The sequence below is a fragment of the Echinops telfairi genome, unplaced genomic scaffold (assembly GCF_000313985.2).
Source record: "Echinops telfairi isolate 266 unplaced genomic scaffold, ASM31398v2 ScPeMD7_5868;HRSCAF=6743_0, whole genome shotgun sequence".
Taxonomy (NCBI): domain Eukaryota; kingdom Metazoa; phylum Chordata; class Mammalia; order Afrosoricida; family Tenrecidae; genus Echinops; species Echinops telfairi.
In genome coordinates, this window is record NW_022109767.1 from 3,361,527 (window position 1) to 3,382,583 (window position 21,057).

The 21,057-nt window shown below is 41.4% G+C and overlaps 1 protein-coding gene across 1 annotated transcript in view; it reads left to right on the forward strand.

The window, feature by feature from the left end:
* Nucleotides 1-21,057, forward strand: part of DCDC2 (doublecortin domain containing 2) — a 240,623-nt gene that overhangs the window by 76,263 nt on the left and 143,303 nt on the right. The window contains exons 3-6 of the mRNA XM_004712474.2: nucleotides 3,276-3,352; nucleotides 3,475-3,606; nucleotides 11,154-11,300; nucleotides 14,727-14,781. Of these exons, the coding sequence (XP_004712531.1) occupies nucleotides 3,276-3,352; nucleotides 3,475-3,606; nucleotides 11,154-11,300; nucleotides 14,727-14,781 (411 nt within the window). The remainder of the gene's footprint in view (nucleotides 1-3,275; nucleotides 3,353-3,474; nucleotides 3,607-11,153; nucleotides 11,301-14,726; nucleotides 14,782-21,057) is intronic.

A 21,057-nucleotide genomic window follows, 5' to 3' on the forward strand; every position in this document is an offset into this window, starting at 1 on the left:
GAACCTTTATATGTGATTGCTTGTTTTTGTCTAGCTGCTCTCATGATTTTCTCCTTTTCCTCAAAGCTGGATAGTTGAACTATTATATGCCTCGGTGACTTCTTCTTGGGATTCAGTCTAGCTGGTGTTCTTTCAGCCTCCTGAATGGTTGCCTGGTTTTTATTCATTAAGCTGGGGAAATTTTCCTCCAAGAATTCCCTCACTATTGTTGCAGATGACTTGTTTGTTGTGTCTTTTTTGGTAATCCAATAATTCTAATGTTGTTCCTATTCATAGCATCAGACATAGCTCTTAGGCTTTCTTCAGCTTCTCTGATGATCTTATTAGATTTTTGTTCTCATTTGTTAAAGTCTGCTTGGCTGTCCTCCAAGTCACTGCTGCAGTTCTCTGCTTCCTCCATTCGATTCTCATTGTCCATGAGTCTGCTCCTGGTTTTTGTTATCTCCTTTCCCTAAACTCGTGTATTTCCATTTGGTGGATGGACTTTATCTCCTTTATCATTTCATCCTTTTTCTTTATTGTTTCCCTCATATCCTATGTGACTCAAAGCAGCATTCTGAAAATTTCCCTGTGTCAGATCAATGTCTGCTTCTTCTGTGCTCGTCATTAGGTTCAGGACATCTTCTGCTATTGCCTTTTGTTTCTCCTGTTTTTTTTTCATTGAGACCGTTGGGGCTGATGGCTGTTTGTGTTGCATTTTTTAGAGGATCCAGGTGCCATTTTCCAGTGAGCCGAAGAGCACTGGCTCTCTCTGGGAGACTTGTAATAATGCTTCTTTGAAGTGCCTATAGCTAATTTCACTATGGAATTAGCCTACCACTTTATCCTCCTGTGGCTTCCTTCTCAGGGGAGTGTCCCAGAAGGCTGGTGGGTTGCTTTCTTTGGTGTAGAACACCACGAATGGTGGGTGGAATTGCCCTGGTCAGGTAGATCACTGCAGAGGTTGGGCAGGGGTTCCTGAAGCAGCTTGGAATGTTGGAGAGTGTTGGCCGAGCTTCCTTGGGCCGGGTGAGGCACTAAGGTAGGTGGGAGGACGTTCCCTCAGTCATGTGGGACAACAGAGGAAAAATAGGATCTCCCCCAGCCACACAGGCAGGAATTCCTTTGTAAGAATTTGGGTGGAGTACCCCCTAGTGGAGGTTGGCTATGCTGCACAGAGTGGAGCTCACCTAACTGGGTGGGAGGCCGGCATAAATGCCCTAGGCTAAGGGGAATGGTATGGAGGTCGGCAGTGGAGTGTGAGAGAACAGTGAAGTGACAAAGAGGGGAAAAAAGCCCACCTAAGCCTGGTGAGACTGGGGTGGGGTGGTGGTTAGAGAGAAGAGAGGGAAACAAAAGTAACAATATAGCTGAGCCCCAACCCCTGCCCGCGGGGCTGCATGGGTTTAATCCCTGCCCTGAGGCGGCATGAAGCTGTGGCTCTGTTGAGATAAAGCCCCTGCACAGGTTCCAAATGGTCCTGGCTCAGCCAAGACAGTGGTGGGGCTAAGGTCAAACTCTAGACAGCCTCCACTGTGGTAAGCCAAAAGCCTCAGCTCCTCAAAACCTTGTGGTTATCTTTATGATGCTCCTCCTGCGATCCAGTAGTGTTGAATTTCCCTCTTAGTAACTCTCCTGGGCTGATTTCTGTGGACTCCCCCTGTTATGTGTTACTCAGTCACCCTCTTCCCGGAAGTCTCTTATACACCATTCTTGAACATACAACCTAATTTTTCAGTGGTGCAGGTGGAAACCAGAGAGCAGGATACTGAATATTGGCCTAAAGGGGAAGAAATAGGAATATGAATAAAGGAAAGAAGAGATGGGGGAGGCACTTCTTATGAAACAAGCAGAGAAGAACATTGCCGATGATATGAATGCATTGGATTGTGGTGGGAAGGGTTTTGTGGCTATTGGTTTCTATATTCTTGAAGTTTGTTGAGTGTGAGCACATCAGGAGAGAAATTTAGGGATTAGGATGAGAGAGAAGGAGTTGATATCCCTCATGGAGAATGGTCACTCTGCTTGACTCGGGTGGAACAGAAGAATGGCTGACCAGCACTAAAATACAGTTGATGCCCAAAGCCCTTGTTCAGGAAGAACTCTCAGTGTGGTTCTCCCCAGCAACAGTATGGGCTCTAGAACCAAAAGAAGAGGAAACAGTGCTCCACGCTGATGCGAAGGTTACAGGGACCAAGGTTTCTGGTGGGCATGGATAGATTAGGGGAAAGTTAAATGAAGACAACAGGACCTTTCGGTCTCAGGAGACTAGGGTGTGGTCTAGGCCTTGTTGGTGACAATAGAAAACAGGTTGTGTTAGTACAGGTAGACTAGATAAACAAATTCAGACACACTCATATGTGTAAGAGAGAACTTTATATCAAAGAGTGATTGTACATGAAGAAAACATCCCATCCCAGTCCAGATCAAGTCCATAAGTCCGATATTATCCCATATGTCAATACTAGTCCATAAATTCCTCTTTAGACTCACATAGCCATGCAATGATGCTGAATGCAGGAAGATCACAGGCTAGTGGTGGAAAGTCTTGTGGATCCAGTGGTGATGGAAGAATCTCAGTGCTTTTGTGGGTCTCCACGTGGTTCCTTCAGCTCCAGGGCTCCGGCTGCATCACTTTAGCTCCATGTGGCCTGTCTGCAGGAATACAAAGCAGAGATCATCTATGTGACCTGCCTCCAGAGAGCTATTTATCTCCATAGCACCTCCAGATGAATTCATCAATCTGGGACCTGATTGACTAGCTAGTCTCCACCCCTTCACTATTAATAGTCTCAAGTTGACACCAGATTATGTAACTACCACACAGGTGTAGTGAGAGTGGGAGAGGAGAGGGAGCCAAACACAGTATGCTATGACTGGATGGGGAGGGTGTTTCAGGGCTCAAGGTCTTATGGGATTATTTTATTTTTCTCTTACAGAAAACATTGCTTAAAAGTTGACTCAAGCTATTTCCTTTGCTTGTACCGATCATGAGCAGTATGTCCAGAGCTTAAGTGCATTTTTGCTTTTCTTTTCTTCAGAGCTCTCTCAAGGGCATGCAATATTGATAGAAGGTGAACTGAGCATTTTAGATAAGTGAGGTGGGTGGGCAGTGGTGGTGATAAGGTTTTAACAAAGACACAGCAGGTCTCAGCCAGTTTTCTGGAAACTTGTACTTTTTTCCTATCCCAGGAAAAAAAATAAAAGCAACAACAAAAAAAACACACCCCACAAACAAAACCAACAACCACTGACATACGCTCAACAGCTTATCTTCCTTTTCTTTGCTTTTATAGGTAAAACCAGTAATCCACAGCAAGATCACTGTGTCAGCTCGCTTTAGAAAACCGCTCCAGGAACCCTGCACTATCTTGTAAGTGAGAGCCTTTTGGATGTGGAGTTGACATGGTTTGGGATTTGTTTGGTTGTTTGAAAAGCATAATGATTTCAAATGGCTTGGCTCATGGGCTTTGATGTTGCTTTTCCCCCTCCCAGCTTGATTGCAAATGGAGACCTCATACACCCAGCTTCTCGTCTCCTCATCCCAAGAAAAGCCTTGAGTCAGTGGGATCACGTACTACAAATGGTCACGGAAAAAATAACCCTGAGGAGTGGAGCCGTCCATAGGTACCTCAAACTACTCTTGCAAATGGTTGATTTTTGCAACAGCTGGCACTTCTGGGAAGCGCGGGAGTCACCCTTTCTATGAATTCTGCCCCATCAGTTATGCTGTGTGCTTAATTATTTGCCTCAGTTTCCTTATCTGTACAATAGAACTTGTCTCATAGGGTTGTTTTGAAGAATGAGGTACCCCCTATTAAGAGCTTCAAAGAGTCTTTGGCACAAAGTAGGGGCACATCATAAATAGCACAAACCATTTTAAAAATTCTTTTGATTTAGAACAAAAGGGCAAGAATCAACTTATTTTTTAGTTGAGGATATAATTTTTTTGAGAACACCAACTTTTTGAATCATATGAAGAGAGATTTATGATTGTTTGATGGTCCAAACGTTTATGTGGGGTTGAAAAAAAAAGCCAGATAACAAAGTGTTAGTGGATTGAAGGAAGATGCTTAAATGCATACATTTTAGGAGAGACTATTACATTGAAGTAATCAAAAGCATTTTTCTCTGGTTCTATAACTTAAATATGGCATTTTAATTGTGAGGGTTGTGGGCTCCTTATAGAATTATTCCTTGATGGAGGCTGTAATATCTTATTTTTCCTTAGGTGGGAAAGCCCACTCTCAGTGATTCAATTCCAGCTCATCGTGACCCTATAGGTCAGAGTAGACCTGCCTCCTTGGGTGTCTCAGACTGGAACTCCTTATGGGAGCATAAAGCCTCGTTTCCTTCCCAAGGAGTGATTTGTGGGTTCAAATTTACTCGTGTGTTTTCTGGTGGTTATTGAATACTATCTTCTCCCAGTCTTTCCATTGTATGTAGTTGGTAGGAGTCCTCTCTCACTCTCAAGCTCTCATGGGTCTCTACACAGTACAAAGGAGCCCAGCAGTGCTGTCAGGGAAGTGTTGGACTTCCAACCACAAGTCAAACCACAAGCTATTAGTTGGAATTTACTTCATGGCCACTGGTAATGTCTATTTTCCCATACACACATACATACAGCACTTCAAAACCACGAGCTGTTCTGAGGGAGAATGATGGGGCTTTCTACTCCTATAGTTACACACTAGGAAATTTATAGGGGCAATTCTAACCTGTCCTATTGGGTCACTATGAATCAGCATTGACTCGATGGCAGTAAATTGGTTTGGATATATATATATAAAATCAACAGACACATAAGTAAGTTCTCAAATCACTTTCATATTACATTTTTCAGTTGGTTACATGTATAGGCAAATTTTATATGTTCACATATATTAGTATATGCGGTTTCAGAGCATTGAGAATTTTAAATATAGTTAGGTGTTTTAATGGAAAATATTGTTTGCATGTGGTTAAACAAACACCAGAAAAATTCGAACTTGACAAAATATAAATAAACAAAATTACAATTCCAGACTTCTCAATCTGTTGCCAATACTTTTTTGGTCTCACTCCAAAAATATTCTATGTATATGCTTGCATGTACGTATTTTATTTCTTAAAAAATGGAATTGGGAAAGCTTATATTTGCACTTGCTTTTTCCCTGTAACAACAAATCTTAGAGATTTATCATAGCAAAATAGCTTATATCATAATTTTTCATACTATATAGCATTATACTTTTGGGGTGTGCCCTAATTTATTTTAAGAGTCTCCTCTTGCTAGAAATTTAGGATATTTCCAATCTTTTCCCATTACATGTATGTATTTTGGTAAACAAGCAGACTATATTAGAAGGCTGTAGTCTAGCAATTGAATTGTTGTGCCACGTGGTATAACCAAAATGAAACCCATTGCTGTCTGGTCGGCTATCAATCATAGTGATTCTATATAAGGTTTCTGACCTTACATATTTTTATGGGAGCAGATAGGCTCATCTTTCTTGGTAAAGTGATATGCATGTGACGGGGAACTGCCAACGTTCAGGCCGGATTCAGAAGAGGATGTAGAACAAGGGATATCATTGCTGATAACAGATAGATCTTGGCTCAAAGCAGAGAGTACCAGAAAGATATTGACTTGTGTTTCATTTACTACACAAAGGCATTCGACCGTGGGGACCAGAGTCAACACTCTTGGTACAGTGGTCTGTTGTTCATTCACACACCGTGTAGTTTCAGTCTTCAATCCCTGGGGTTTGAGGTGGAGTTCATGGCCTTTGGAGTGTGTTGTGCTCCTTGAAGATCCTGGGTTCAATTACCCGATATTCTGTGGCACATGACCTGGGTCCCCAGGGCTTGTACAGAAACTCTGGCCAATGTGCCCTACGAGGAGCATAATACCAGATATACTCCCCATTTAGGGTCCTAAAGAGTCTTGTTGGTCAGCTTTTTCCCTGCTAGGAAGTTGGGCCTCCCCGTTTTTCGGCCAACAGAAATGCACTTGTCTTCTCGAAGACATGTATGCTCCCTTTCTGCCCTCCTGACTTGGTTTTCCCACCAGTATCCTCATCACTGTAGAATCGCTGCCAGTTCAGGTAGGAAGGGACCTCATCACACCTCTGCGTGGCCACCACTAAGTGGTCATCCTCCCCTATCCCTCTCTTGAAAATCTGATCCCTGCTGACGCGAGGAACCCTCCGCCACAGTGGCCTGCCGGACACACCCGGAGAGGATGGTGCATGGCTCATGGGAAGCAGGCGGGCTCTTTACTGAGCTGCTGACTGACCAGGCCAGTGGACTGCACAGCCTGGAAGCCTGAGCCTGCTCCCAGCCTGCTGTTCATCCCTACAGCAGTGGACTCATACCACATTTGCCCTTTTGTGATTGACAAATTACACTCAGCATCATGATTTCTCGATCACTTCGTGTCAGGAGGTGTTTTGTAGGGATGTGTAGTATTCCATCGTGTGTAAATAACAGAGTTTTAAAAATCCAATCTTCTACTGATGGGAATTTGGGCTGTTTCTAACTTCTTGCTATGATGAACTGTGCTGCATTGAACATGGGAGAGCATATGTTTGTCCGTGATCTGTATCTTGTTTCTTTGGGGCATGTGGTCATTTCTATTGCTAGTTGTTTTAGGGATCATCATATTGCTTGCCACAGTGGTTGTATGTATTTATAAGCCCATTAGCAGTGTTTAAGTGTTCCAATATCTCCATACTCTCTCCAGCATTTGCTATTCTCTGTTACTTTACTTTTTTTTTAAATTTGGCTATGTTTGTGGGTTTGTATATCATTGTTGTTTTAATTTGCATTTCAGAGATAGGTAGTACACGGGAGCATTTCCTCATGTGCTTGTTAGCCATTTGGACATCATCTGTTGTGAGTTGTCTAATTAGGGCTTTGCTCACCTGTTAAGAGGGTGTTTGTTTTGTTCTTATCATGGGGTTACAGTATTCAGTAGATTCTAGTGACTGGCCCTTTGCCCTTTGTGTCATTGCTAAGTATCTTTTCTTGATCTGTGGGTTCTTGTTTTACTCTTTGGATGAAATCCTTTGATGGGCACAAGTGTTTTGTTTTTAATAGGTCCCTTTCATCTCGTTTGTCTTCCACTGTGTGTGTTTCCTTTGTTATAGCTGGTGGCCTGTGTATGCCCTGCACTGAGGTCCTTAGATTTGTCCCAATTTTCTCATTGATGATCCTGATAGCTTAGGGTTTTACATTGAGGTCTCTGATCCACCTTGAGTTCATTTTTGTGCATGGGATGAGGTTATGTGTCCTGTTTTATTCTTCCACAGGTCAATTTTTTCAGCACCCGTTGTTGAAGAGGGCATCTCCTTCCCATTTAATGTTTCTTTGTCCTTTCAACTTGTACTTTTAAATTTGTTTTGAACCTGTGACCCTTCTGGATTTGATCTTGGCATTGGGAATAAGAGAAGAGCTTAATAATTTTCTATATATTATGATCATGACATATACATTTTGTCTTTTGGTACACACACATGCAATTACACCCAATAAGGACGTAGCTAATACTAAGCATGGCAAATATATATATTTATATATATATTTATATATATACACATACTTGCAAATATATATACACGCTTATATTCATCCATTTATTTGCAAGCTCAGATACCCCTATGTATTCTTATATTGATAAGAACAAATTTATAGATATAAATGAAAATATAAGTTCAAATAATGAAATGAAAACATAGCTATAGGCTCCTCAAACACTGGCATACCTATAAAAACTTAGTTCCCAATGTAATATCAGACATAGTAAAATCTGGTCGCTGTTCACTTGAGATACCTATACTTTTCTCTTAACAGAAAATTACTGACACTCATGAATCTATGAATCAATATATTGCAATATCAAAGGCATTCCAGCAACATTGGTTTAACATTTTGTTGTATACAAGGGGCTTCCAAAAGTTCATAGAAAAATCCGTTATCTCATACAAATATTTTTTGGCATATATTTCACATATCGTGAAATTTAACAGTCAATCATGCTAAGAGGAATTGTGCAATCATCACCACAATCAATTTCAGAACATTTTCTTACTTACTCATTGTTGTTAGCTCCCCACTTACCTCCATCTTCCCCTCCCATGGCCCTAGGTATTTATTCAGTAACTACCACAATAATTTGCCTATCCTGAATTTCCTATGCAGAAAACCATACAAAATACACAAAAAACATCAGTGACAATGACTAGATAAAACATAGGAAAACTTTAATCAAAAAGAAAGTAGAAAGTATTAAAAATGGAATCTACTTTAAAATGGGTCAAAAGGGAGATCAAATGATAATATATTAAATTTTAACTTAACTACATCTTCCATAATGGACTTTTACAATCCTCTCTGTCTGATAGCATGAACATTCATATACCTGAACGAGGTTCAGAAGGAATTTACTGGAAGCTTAACCCTGCAAATGGATTTTGGGCTTCCACTGTCTTCCATAGGCTTCTGCAAACTTGGTGTTCAGAATTTAAGCTCTGATACCATTCCCTCCTTCGGATTTGGATTTCATTATTTAAAATTCTTGGATCACAAAGGCTGGTGTATTTCTTCTATGGAAAAGTAGTTGATGCCTGCCTTAGATGGCTTCTTATTTTAAGACAAGACTTTAAGACCCGAGATACTCTTTTTTTTCTGCTAGCTGGCCACCATCTGGTTTCATCACCACACTTTGCTATAGCACCCATATCTTTTGCTGGTCTTTTCATGAGAGTTAGTATCAAATAGAACCATGTCATAAGAACTTATTGTTTTTAGATTGGGACTAGAATTTAGTCTGAGCCCAAAATCCATTCATGCACCCATGGTTTGTATAATGGTTCCCTTTAGAGCTGTTATTATTTTATGATAGAGAACATTATAAATCATCTCTCTGGGGTATAAGGTAATTCTATCAGTTGTGTCATTAATTTAGCCAATGGTATAGAATTTGAAACACTAGTGAGAAAAGGAAATTATACAAGTGTAGTCCGGCTGAAGGCCACAGTACACGAACCCTTGCCTTGTGCAGGTTAAATTCTTCAGTGACTGTAGGCATTTGCACAAACAATGGGAGTTGGTGATAGGGCAAAACTTTCAATACCACTCATTTACAGAGGCAGGGCCATGCCTACCAAACTAATACATGTCAAAAGAAATCAAGGAGGGAATTTTCTTCTAATTCCATTTTCTATGAACTTTTTGAAGCCCTGTTTTATTTTGTATTTCGTAGCCAAGGAAAAAAGCAGCTCAACATGAAGCATGCTTACTAAAATAAGCTAAAATCAGGAGTCAGAATTGATTGAATCGCTTCTACCCACCTGCAGAAGAAACTGCAGTTCAATGTTGACTGTTTCCAAAGTGGATGGCTATGTTGCCTTCTACTTTCTAGCTATAAAAGTTATCTACTGAGTCTGATCTTGTAATATTGAATGAAAGTGAAAAATGAAGATTGTCTGGCTCTGGATTTGGAGCAATAGTTCTCAACCACTGGGCTGGGCAGAAGGGAGGGTACTCCTACCATCTAGTGGGTAGAGAGGAGGGATTCTGCTGCACATCCTACAGGGCACAGGGCAGCCTCCCTTCATCCTTCCACCAGTAGGGCCATTGTTTCAAAATCTTAGTTTAGGTCAAGGCAGGAAAAAAATGGAAATCTAGGTTTAGTATTGTTATTTCATATATGCGGTATATAAACACAATATTATTAAAAGGACTTCGAAAAAAGAAAAAAGAAGAAGAAAGATTTCAACATCAGTAAGAAGGAGACCTAGTAGCCCTGTAGATAAAGTGTTGACTGCTGTCTGCAGGGTTGGCGGTTCAAGTCCACCATTTACTCTACTGGACAACGAGGAGGCTGTCTGCCCGCTAATGATTTTACAGTCTTAGAAACTCTATATAGCGTCTCTATGATTTGGAATTGACAAGATCTCAGTAGGTTTGTTGTTGTTCCTTTTTCTTGTTTTAAATACTAAGTAACTGCAGGTACGTTTCAGGAAATTGAAAGCAGGGTATTTTCTTTATCCTTCATTCTGTCGTAAGATACGGCCATGTATATAATCCGCTAACAAGGCAATACAGAAAGAACCAAATTCATTTTCACCGAGTTGATATTGACTCAGAGAACCTGTGGGAGAGCACAGTTGCTGCTTTGGGTTTAAATCTTTAGAGGAGATGAAAATTCTTTCTCCCCTGGAGCTACTGTGGAATTTAATTTGCTGACCCTGTCCAAAACCTACTATGCCACCAGGGCTCCTGAACATGCTGAACAATGGATTCTTTTCCTTTGCAAATGTCGCTAACACTTAGAGTTGTCATATGAGAAGTTGGAGGATTTTATTTTTATGATGTCCTTGAAATCTTTCCAGTTACTCACTCTTATTTATAACCTTCAATAATATGCATAAGTTGTATATTTCAGTTTTCACAGTCCGTTTCCCCCTGTTTTTTCCCAAGGTTTGGTGGACACTTTCGATTGTGTAGTAAAACTATCCCTGAATCAGTAACATATTAATTGTAGTTTGGAATAGCAGTTCGACAGTAAAAGGAGGTTCTTGCGAAATCCTTTGATTCTGAGGAGGTAGGATGTCCAATCTCTTGCTCACGAAGGAGGGCGAGAGGAGAAGCATGACCGCGCTGCAGATCCGCATCACTAACACTTGCAGTGATTTCTTTTCCTGCCCGCCCTCGCACCTTCTTTTTTCTGACCCTGGTCTGTCTTTGTTTGGGGGGGGAGGGTAACACTTTCCCTGGTGACTATTCTGGACAGAATATGGCCAGAGGCTCCGTTAGCCTGGCAAGTGCACAACAAATGTACATTGCATCCGTACTCACAAACTACACATGGAAGGACCAATCTTTAATGGACATAGGCTTTATTTACAGCATCACAAAGCACAGGTCACTGGTTTTCTCTCTGAGACCTTCAGATGGCAGTCATAGGGGATCCTCGTGTAAGATTGTCGGACTCATTGGGATGTGACACTGGCATTAAAACATTGGCATTTCCTTGAATGCAATGACATCGAGCTATTTATAATTCCATAATGAGAACAGTACCAGTGAACCAAATTAAGGACAGAATGCTTTTTAATGTACTTTGCCATGTTAAGTAACTCTTTGAATGCTTGCTAACATTCTCATTGTTGGCATTGATATTTTGACAGACTGTATACTTTAGAAGGAAAAATCGTTGAAAGTGGAGCCGAGCTGGAGAACGGACAGTTTTATGTGGCTGTCGGCAGAGATAAGTTTAAGAAATTGCCTTACAGTGAATTGCTTTTTGACAAGTCAACAATGAGAAGACCTTATGGGTAAGTTTCCCTCCTGACTCAATCTGTATGCTCTGCTTATTGTTTGAAATAGCCCTGGGTCTTTTGGGGTTCAGTTGAGTTTCAAACGGAGTCTTTTCCTAATAGTATGGATGTCTATGGGTTAGTTGATTGCAGCCTTCCATATTGGTCACAACTGAATGTTAAGAAAATCAAAATCCTCACAACTGAACCAATAGGTAAAATCATGATAAAGGGGCAACAGATTGAAGGTGTCAAGGATTTCATCTTGCTTGGATCCACCATCAATGCTCATGGAAGTAACAGTCAAGAGATCAAACAATGCATTGCATGAGGTAAATCTGCTATATAAGAACTCTTAAAGGTGTTGTCATGGTGAGGACTAAGATGTGTCTGAGTCAAGACATGATACTTTCAGTTGCCTCATAGACGTGTGCAAGTTGGACATTGCATAAGGAAGACTAGAAAAATTGATGCATTTGAATTAAGTGAATTAAGTTATGGCGACAAATATTGAAATTACTATGGACTGCCAGCAGAACAAACAAATCTGTCTTGGAAGAAGTACAACCGTCATGCCCCTGGGATAGTCTGGGTTGACTAGAGAAATAAATCCATAGACACTCATATGTGCGGTCCAGTTCAAGTTCATAAGTCTGGTATGTTTCATATGTCTGATATCAGTCTATAAATTCCTCTTCAGATTCTCACAACACATACAATGACACTGAATGCAGGAAGATCACAGGCCAGTGGGTGGAAAGTCTTGTGGCTCCAGTGGTGGGAACATCTCAGCACTGGTGTGGGTCTCCACGTGGCTCCTCCAGCTCCAGGGCTCTGGCTCCATCAGCGTAGTTCCATCTGGCTTGTCATCATAAAGGTCTCTCAGCAAGTGTCTGTGTCCTGCCTCCAGGGAGGAAGACAGGTGTTTCCCAGAATCCTCCAGAGAAGGCCATGCCCACACAGAGGCCTCATTGGCTGTGACCTGATTGACAGGCTAGACTCCACCCCTTCCCGAGTTGCTAAGAGATTCTGTAACTTCGCAGCCCCTTAGCCAAAAGGATGGCAAGACTTCATCGCAGGTACTTTGCCTATGTTATCAGGAGATACTCGTCCCGTGAAAAAGACACCATGCTCGTAAAGTAGAAAAAGCGGAAGACAGTTGATGAAATGGACGGTCACAGTGCTGTAAAAATGGGTTCGAACATAAGAACGATTGGGAGAGTCCTGGAGGAGCAGAGGGGTTTTGTTCAGTTGTGCATAGGATCCCTATGCGTGGGAGACAGCTGGATGGCATGTTACAACAACAATGACAATGACGAATAACCTGTGTTTATATGTTTTTTTGACTGAATATTCTTTGTTGAAGGTCTTGTTCTTGTATTTTGCCCACTTTGTGATTCAGATATTTGTGTTTTTGTTGTTGGGCTTTTGCAGCTTTTTGTAGATTTTAGAGACTATGCCCTTACTAGATAAGTTGTCTCTGAATATATTTTCCTAGACTACAGGTTTTCTATTGACTCATTTAATGAAGTCTTTTGATGAGCACAAGTTTTTAATTTTTTTGAAGTTTTGAAGTTTTTATGAGGTCCCATTTATTGAGATGTCTTCTTCTGTTTGCATATTGATTGAAATGCTTGTTATGTTATTTTTATAGAAGAAAAGGTCCCATAGTTTACTCTCAGAAGTTTTAGGGTTTTAGGTACAACATTTAAGTATTTTATCCATTTGTCTTCATTTTTCACAAATGGCATTGGCTTCTTTCCTTTGATTTATTTATGTGGTGGATTGCAATGATTGATTTTTCAATGTTAAGACACCCTTGCAATCTTGGTATGGATCCTAGTTGATCATGGTGTATGATTATTTTGATATGTTGTAATATTTTAGCTAGAATTTTTTTGAAAAAAATTTTTTTTGCCCCCAAATTGTTCTACTCCATTGTTGAGCATTTCTCTTGCTTTTTCTAATTTGGTTGCTTCATTCAAGGAGCCCTGGTGATGCTGTGAGGTAAGCACTGGGCTGCTAACTGCAAGGTTGGCAGTTCGATCCCAGCAACCATTCTGTGAAAGATAAGCCTGCCTGCTCATGAAAATATAGATGGTCTTAGAAACCATCTATAGAATCGTTGTGAGATGGAATCGAGTCCATGGCAGTGGGTTTTCTTTTATGTTTTGATTACTTCGTTCCTCATTTCTTGTTGTGCTCTTTCTTTCTTTCATGTTTTCAATTTCCTGGTGGAGTCTTTCATTTTGTTCCTCTATTTGTTTCCTGATCTTTCCTAGCTTCTTTGGGGGGGGGGGTTGGCATTCTTTAATCATATTTAGCACTATACTTTGACAATTCTCTCTTTTGCATTATTCTGACCTAAATAGGAAACATTTCCTCTTTGTAATGCCTTGCTTTTGATTAGTCCTTCTTCTTGAGATGCTGTGCGCTTCACTCTCTTTTTGTTGAACCTGTGTCATTTGTTGTCTTTTTTTTTTTAACTTTAAAGTTTGTATCCTGAGTTTCTTGGGACATTTTTCTGGTTGAGTGATCTGGTCAAGTGTCCAAGTGCTAAATGAAAGGTCAGGGACCCACACTCAGCAGCCACTCCATGGGGGAAAGAGGTGTCATCCCGCCTCTGCCAAGATACTCACCATCAGCAATTCCAGGGGATAGCTCCACCCTCTCCACAGGGTTGATATGGGTCAGAACCATGCAAACACTAGAAGTAGGCTGGCTACTTTTTCATGAGAACCACCCATGAAATCAAATTCTTCGAAATCTCTGCCAACCAACTGTAAGTCTCACAGTTGTTACAAGAGGTGGACTGACCTGCTGTGAGCTACTGTGTATTGCTTAGTTACTGCAGTGGTCAAAAGCACATGGTACCTCTTGCTGACCTTACTCGTACAAATGACTAAGGCTTACCTTTATAATGTGTCCTATTATTGGAGAGATTCTATTGGGTTTTAGATTCTTTTCCTAAAAGATAGATATCCGTGAAATAGTAATTTGGCAGGTTTTATTTTCTGGTGAGTATGGGTAATTTAGAGACGCCCTGGGTATACATAAATGCAATATTTTATCATTCTGTTCTTGTATTGGAGTAGATAGAGGAGACCTTACAAAAATGGGACGTTATGATTTTCAAATTAATCTGAGAAAACACTCAACTGGGGAAAGATTTATTTTGAAATGCAAGCAGATTTTGCAATTTGAATAAGAGTCTTATGAAAAAACTTAAAGCTGATTTTATATACTTTCTTGAAAAGCATGAATCAGCCTTTCTAAAAGAATTTGGAAAGAGTAGGGTATTCTTTGTGAATTTGGGAAAATCTGTGGTAACATTTCTGAGACCCAAATGCCAGTGAGGCCTGTCAGGTTGGTGTGAAAATTGTCTTGTATGATATGTATTTGCAAACAGTGTTCAGATTTCTAAACGACAATTTGTTTCTGCAGTCAGAAAGCCTCTTCACTGCCTCCTATTGTAGGATCCAGAAGGTCTAAAGGGAACGTAAGTATCAGATGCTTTACTCATTAATGTTCTATATTTCTATACAATCGAGAGAGACTGTCCTTGGGGTTTCAATTAAATTGGAAGAAATAAGACATCGCTGCCTTGTAGTGTCTGAGCAATTATGTGAAACAATACTAGAAGTGTAGTGTTATAATTAAGGCCCTACAAAGAGAGCTAATGTTTACAAAATACGGATTTCAAGATAGACTTATTTTTATTATATATAGACTTGATTTATTTTTATAATAGTTGAAAACGAGTCGTATAGGATATACTGTATATGTTGGTGGTCTATCCATCTTGTTGTGTATCCTGACAAAGTCTAAAGAAGAGAATTTGGTAAGAAATTTATAACTTTAGGTTGTATTTCTCAAAAGATTAAGGGTCATTCTGGAAATTTTGTTCACAATCAGACTAGTTTCCATCCGTTTCTATTTTATGTATTCACCAATTCAGCAAACCTTTATTAAATGGCTGTGACATGGGAGAACGCAGTGATGTCTCCCTGTTAGAATTCTTGCCTTTCGTGTGGGAGACCCGGGGCTCTATTCCTGGCCAGTGTATCGCCAGTGCAGCCTCTACTCATCATGTGTCAGCAGAGGCTTGTGTGCTGCTGTGCCGCTGAGAAGATTCCAGATGAAAACAGACTGGTCAGAAAACCTGGATATGTACTTCTGAATATCAGCCAGGAACTGATAGCAATGATGACTATATAATCCCACTGGAGGGGACCGGCTAACTGAATGGGGGGTGGATGGTGGATACATTGGATGGTGTAAGAGACAGGGGGTGGGGAGGAATAGCAATAATAATATTTAATAATATAATAACAAGGGTTGTTGGGGGTAGGGTGGGGGAGGGCAGGGATAAAGGGGAGCTGATGCCAAGAGTCCAAGACGAAAAGAAAATGTTTTGAAAATGATGGTGGCAACCGTTGTCTATCATGTTGGATCTAATTACACTATGGATTCTTATAATGTCTGTGTATTAGTCTAGGTACTTTGGAGAAACAAATCCACGGCGACTCACGTATAAGAGAGAGTTTTATGTAAAGAAAAGGTGCATCATGAAAACATCCCAACCCAATGCTGCCCAAGCCCACAAGTCCAACATTAACCCATTAACTCAACACCAGTCCACAACGTCCTCCACCTCACAAAACAGAGGCAATGATGCCGACTGCAGGAGGAAAGCTGAGTCCGTGAACGTGTAAGCATCTCAGCACTGGCAAGGGTCTCCACACGGCTGCTCCAGCACCCAGGGCTGCATCGGGATAGATCCATGCGGCTTCTCCTTGGGGATGTCTTGTAGGAAGTCAATCTTGCAAGCTGACGCAGGGAACTGCTAAGGCAGCTGCACCCGATGTAACCATCACAAAACAAGAGACCCGAGAACTAGAAAGGCGAGGCTCACCACCCATTTATCCCTCCGCCTTTCAACCAGACCCACATGTGATTATCGGCCAGGCTGGCACAATTAACTAACTCAGTCTGTAAGAGCTCCCAATAAAATGGAGGGAAAAAACCAGCCAATGCACACCCTTTGGCTCACGGTGGTTCCGCGCCATGTGCGTGGCGTCACGGTGAGTTGGGGGCTGACTCAGTACCTGGTAACCGCAGCGCTGTGTGGGAACTGTGGCAGTGAGTAGGCAATTTCTTAACCTATTTGTATTTGAGCCCCCTGGAGACAATGCGCTCCCTGTCATGCTGAGCTCTGATGACTTTGACAGGTTTTCCTGCCTGGGGCTCCTCTTTTCCCTGGTGGATTGAATTGCTTCAGCAATCTTGGTAGAAACTGATTTGACACCTCCCCACCCTGCCCTAGGAATTCACTCACTCAAAGTCTTACTTTGTAAATTAAGTGATAGATGAGTAAAGATACAGTCTTCTAATGATGCTATAGATTATTCTTCCCTCTCTTCCTGTTTTCATAGTTATATTATGTAGTAAAAATTTCAAGACAAGAGAGGTAATTTTTGAATGAATAAGTAGTGTTGAAACATCAGAGGCTTATTACTCGTTATCTGCTGAGATTATTATATTGTTTTTGGCATAGCTCTTGCCCTAAAGAAATTTGTAATCTAATTGAGATAGACAATATAGTTTGAAAAGGTACAAAGTTAGAACCCCAACTAAATATGTGGTAATGTTAGCCTACACGAGAGAGAGAAAAAGAAAGAGAAGGGGAAGGTATCATTGGAGTTGAAAAGGTTCATGGACGAAGCTAAATTAAAGGTATGCCTTTAAGATCAGGTAGGAGCCCTGGTGACATAGTGGTTACATGTTGGGCTGCTAACTGCAAGGTCTGTAGTTCAAATCTACTAACCACTCCTCAGGAGAACGAGGGGCCTTTCTAACTCTTGTAAAGAGATATAACCTTGGAAACTCACAAGGACCATTCTACCCTGTCCTATAGGATCTCTTGAGTTGGCATTGACTCCGTGACAGTGAGTGTGTGTTTTTTCGGTTCCAAGGACCAAGTAATGATAAAACCCACTGTCATCAAGTTGATTCCCACTCACAGGGACTCTGTCAGATGGGGCAGAAGTCATCCTTAGGGTTTCTAAGGCTGCAAATCTTTACCGGAGGAGGCAGCCTTACCGTTCTCCTTGAAGCAACCAGTGGGTTTCCACTAGTGCTCTCTCAGGTAATGACGGATGAGGAGAAAGGGAGTTCTGACCAAAGGGACGGTGTGTGGAAGGAAGCAGAGATTCACGTGTGGAACAGCAACAGCACTGGCTGAGCTTTAGAGAATACCTAGGGGTTCAGTACTATTGCCACATTAAATAAATCATTTCATTGGGGACTCTTTCAGCTCTTATAAAAATTCCATACATCAATTGTATCAAGCATACTTGTACCTATGTTGCCATCATCATTTTCTAAACATTTTCTGTCTATTTGAACCCTTGGTACTGTTGCCACACACCTTACAGGTGTGATTTATCTAGTCCTTGACTCACAGAGCAGGTGCTTTCCACATCTGAATAACAAGAAGAGCACATGCAGAGAGGAGAAGTACCATATTCATGGCCTCTGCAGTGAGCAAGTGGCTGGTGGGGGGTGAGGAGAGAGGGGGCTGTCAAGTCAGTGAATCTTTCAGACTGACTGGAACTGCGGGTCCATTCAAGGGATGGAGGGTAATGTGTCTGAAACCGCAGGTAGTGGCCGTTGGGAGTCGATCTTGAATGAGCAGTCTTGCCTTTATCCTTGAGTAGAGGGCTGCTGCCTGGGCTTCTGAGAGGTGACAATATTAATTGGGGTGGATTTTAATGTGGCCAGATCTATTATATAAAGAGAGACTAGAGTCAGAGGAAAGCCATCGCTCAGCTATCAATGATGAGCCAATTGCAAAAAACCTTGGTATAAGATGAGAGCCCAGGCAAGAGAGGTGACCAGATAGCAGTAAATGATTCCTGTTCGTGAAGAAACACAGATTCCTTGGTGATACATGGGGTTGAGAGAGAAGTTGGTGCCAAAAATCATGGCGGATTTTTGAGCTAGAGTGACATGGCTAAAAATAGTGTATAGTTGTTTGTTGTTCAGGAAATTTCTGATTATAGTGACCCAGGTGGACAGAGAAGAACTGTCTTCCATAGGGTTTTCTTTTAGGAAGCAGATCCCCTGGACCTACCTTCCAAGGTGCCTTAGGGTGGGTTCAAACCACCAACCAGCAGTTCAGCAGCTAGTAGTTGAGTGCCTCTCCATCTGCACCAGATAGGGACTCCCAAAAGAGGGTAGTCAGACAAGAAATACTCACCTGCTTCATTTTAAGTATAATAGACTGAACGGAAAGGGCAGCCTAACTTCTTGAGCATCTAGAGAAAGTGAAGTGAGAAGAATATTATAGTAGATGAAAAATAAATAAAACCCATGGATGAAGGGCTGGGGAATTGTATCCTGTTATCTCACTCTTCTTTAAGACTTTGTAGAAGAATCTCTTCTGTATGCTGTCAGGGGAGCTGTTCCCTAACAAATCATCACAGGCCCGGCAGGTGCAACTGTACAGCAATAATATGAAAAGATTATAGTAAAGTCATAGAGAATAAGAGAGAGATAAGAGAGAAAGTAAAATGAAGGAGTCAGGCACATTTCATGGTAGCATGCTCACCTCAGCCCTGCTTGGTGATCCACATGAGGATGTCGAAGGTGGGAGTGGCAGGGGAGAGAGAGCTTTATCTCTAACCAAAGCTTATATATCTTTTGGGGACCTGCAAGTCCCCTGATTGCAGGTAATGACATATGTCACAGGGAGGGATTGTACTTTAGGTAATACAGTAATGGGAGGGGGGTGATCTAGGGGCATACACACAATAGGAAGGGGAGGGATTGGAGGTATACATGTGAGAAGATGGGCAGATCCTAGATTCAGGAAGGTAGCCTAACTTGGATGTCACTGAGCAGGTTTGACCTGTCCTCTGGCTCTCCATGGAAACAATGACCATCCTTATCAGTAGGGTGTGAGCCCCACCTACAGTGGACCAGACTGTAGTCTGATGGCTGAAAGCCTTCAGGGAGAATATCTCTAAGCATCTGACCTCCCTCCAAGTGCTGGCAAACAGCCTCTAATGTTTGGCATATCTTTGGGGGAGACAAAGCTGGGGGGAAAGTCTTTTTATATCCCACAGTATGACACATGACTATTACTCTCTCAATTCTTACAGGGTAACTCATGGGAGGGTGATGGTTCCATAAGGATTCAGTGTAGTTAAGCAACCAAGTCAAAGCCACAGGGTAGGTTGGGGTCAGAACAGTGAGCATGACTCAACTCTTTGAATTCACAATTTCTGATTATATATGTAGAGTTGTGAAATTGGGAAAATAAAAATTCCTCCTTAGAAATATGAAATGTACATCTCATTTTAAAATACATGTGATTAAACACACACACAATTTTATTTCTTGCTCACTCACTTGGAAAACTTAAAATTTATTTTAAGGACTCTGGACATGAAGGTGATGCATCTAATGACAAGTGATTGTGTTGTCCATGCACCTGACATGATAGCAGACCCCAGGGAGATGTACAAGGAGACAGGATGCTCACTCTCTCCTGGGGGAGATGGACATGAAAGAAACAATCCCCCCAAATACACCTACAACCTGTGATAACAATGAGATAAAAGTAGAGTAATGTAAGCAGAGGAGTGCTGGTAGAACAGCAGTTATGTGTTTAGCTGCTAATGGTAAGATGGCACAGTTCACACCCATCACCCACTTGGCAGGAGAAAGATATGGCAGTTTGCTTCAGTAAGATTCATACCCTTGAAAGACCTAGGGAAGCTAGGTCTCCTCTGGCATACAGGGTTGCTATGAGTTTGAATAGACCCAGTGGCAATGGGCTTGACTCAGTTTGGAATATGAGAAGTACAAAGACAGCTGATTCAGATAGACCTATCAGGAAAGGCTTCTTAGAGGAAGCAGCATTTAAACAGGGGCACAGAGTTATAAAATATAATCGCATGTTATGAATTATAAAACCAAGCCGTGCTGCCATGTTGCCACAGCACTCTATTTGTTCATCCATCTATCTGTCTGTCTGTCCATTCATCCATTACCCTCTCCTCCCATGTATCCACCCACCCACCTACCCTACACTTTATTTCATTCTTTCATTCACCCTACCTACCTTGTCTCCTATACATCCTGCTATGCACTCACCTATCTATCCAACCATGCATTCAGTCCGTTATCGATTCGACATGCAGTCACTGAACACATGCTAAGTGTCAGAAACTCTAAGCAGTCTGCATATAGTGGCAAACAGACAAGGTCTTGGACCTCACAAGATTTCACTCTAGAATGTGTGTATGTGGAGTGGGGAAGAGAAGTGGGGGTAGGCAGGTTATAAACTTTATAAACAAATACATAAAATTTTCATACGTTGAAAGTGCTATGAGGAAAATAAATGTGACAGGCACTAATTTATAATAATAAACTTATTTATTTTATATATAATTTATTATATATATTATATATAATTTATATATAATAAACTTCTCAGAACTGGAAAACTTAATGACATCAAATAGGTGGGAGGGAGGGCAGTTGGAGAGAAAGAACCTTTATGGCATGTGTGGAGGGCAGAAAGCAGACCAGAGTGGTCCGGGATTGTAGTATTAAAATGGCGAGGAGGTGATGAGGGCCAGCCCCCACCACTACTACTTACGGGCTCAGTAATGCACAGTTGTATGGTTGAGATATATAAGTATTATATTAAAGTCATTGAGAGCATGCGAGATTGCAACGATGCAGTCAGACACGTTACATGGTA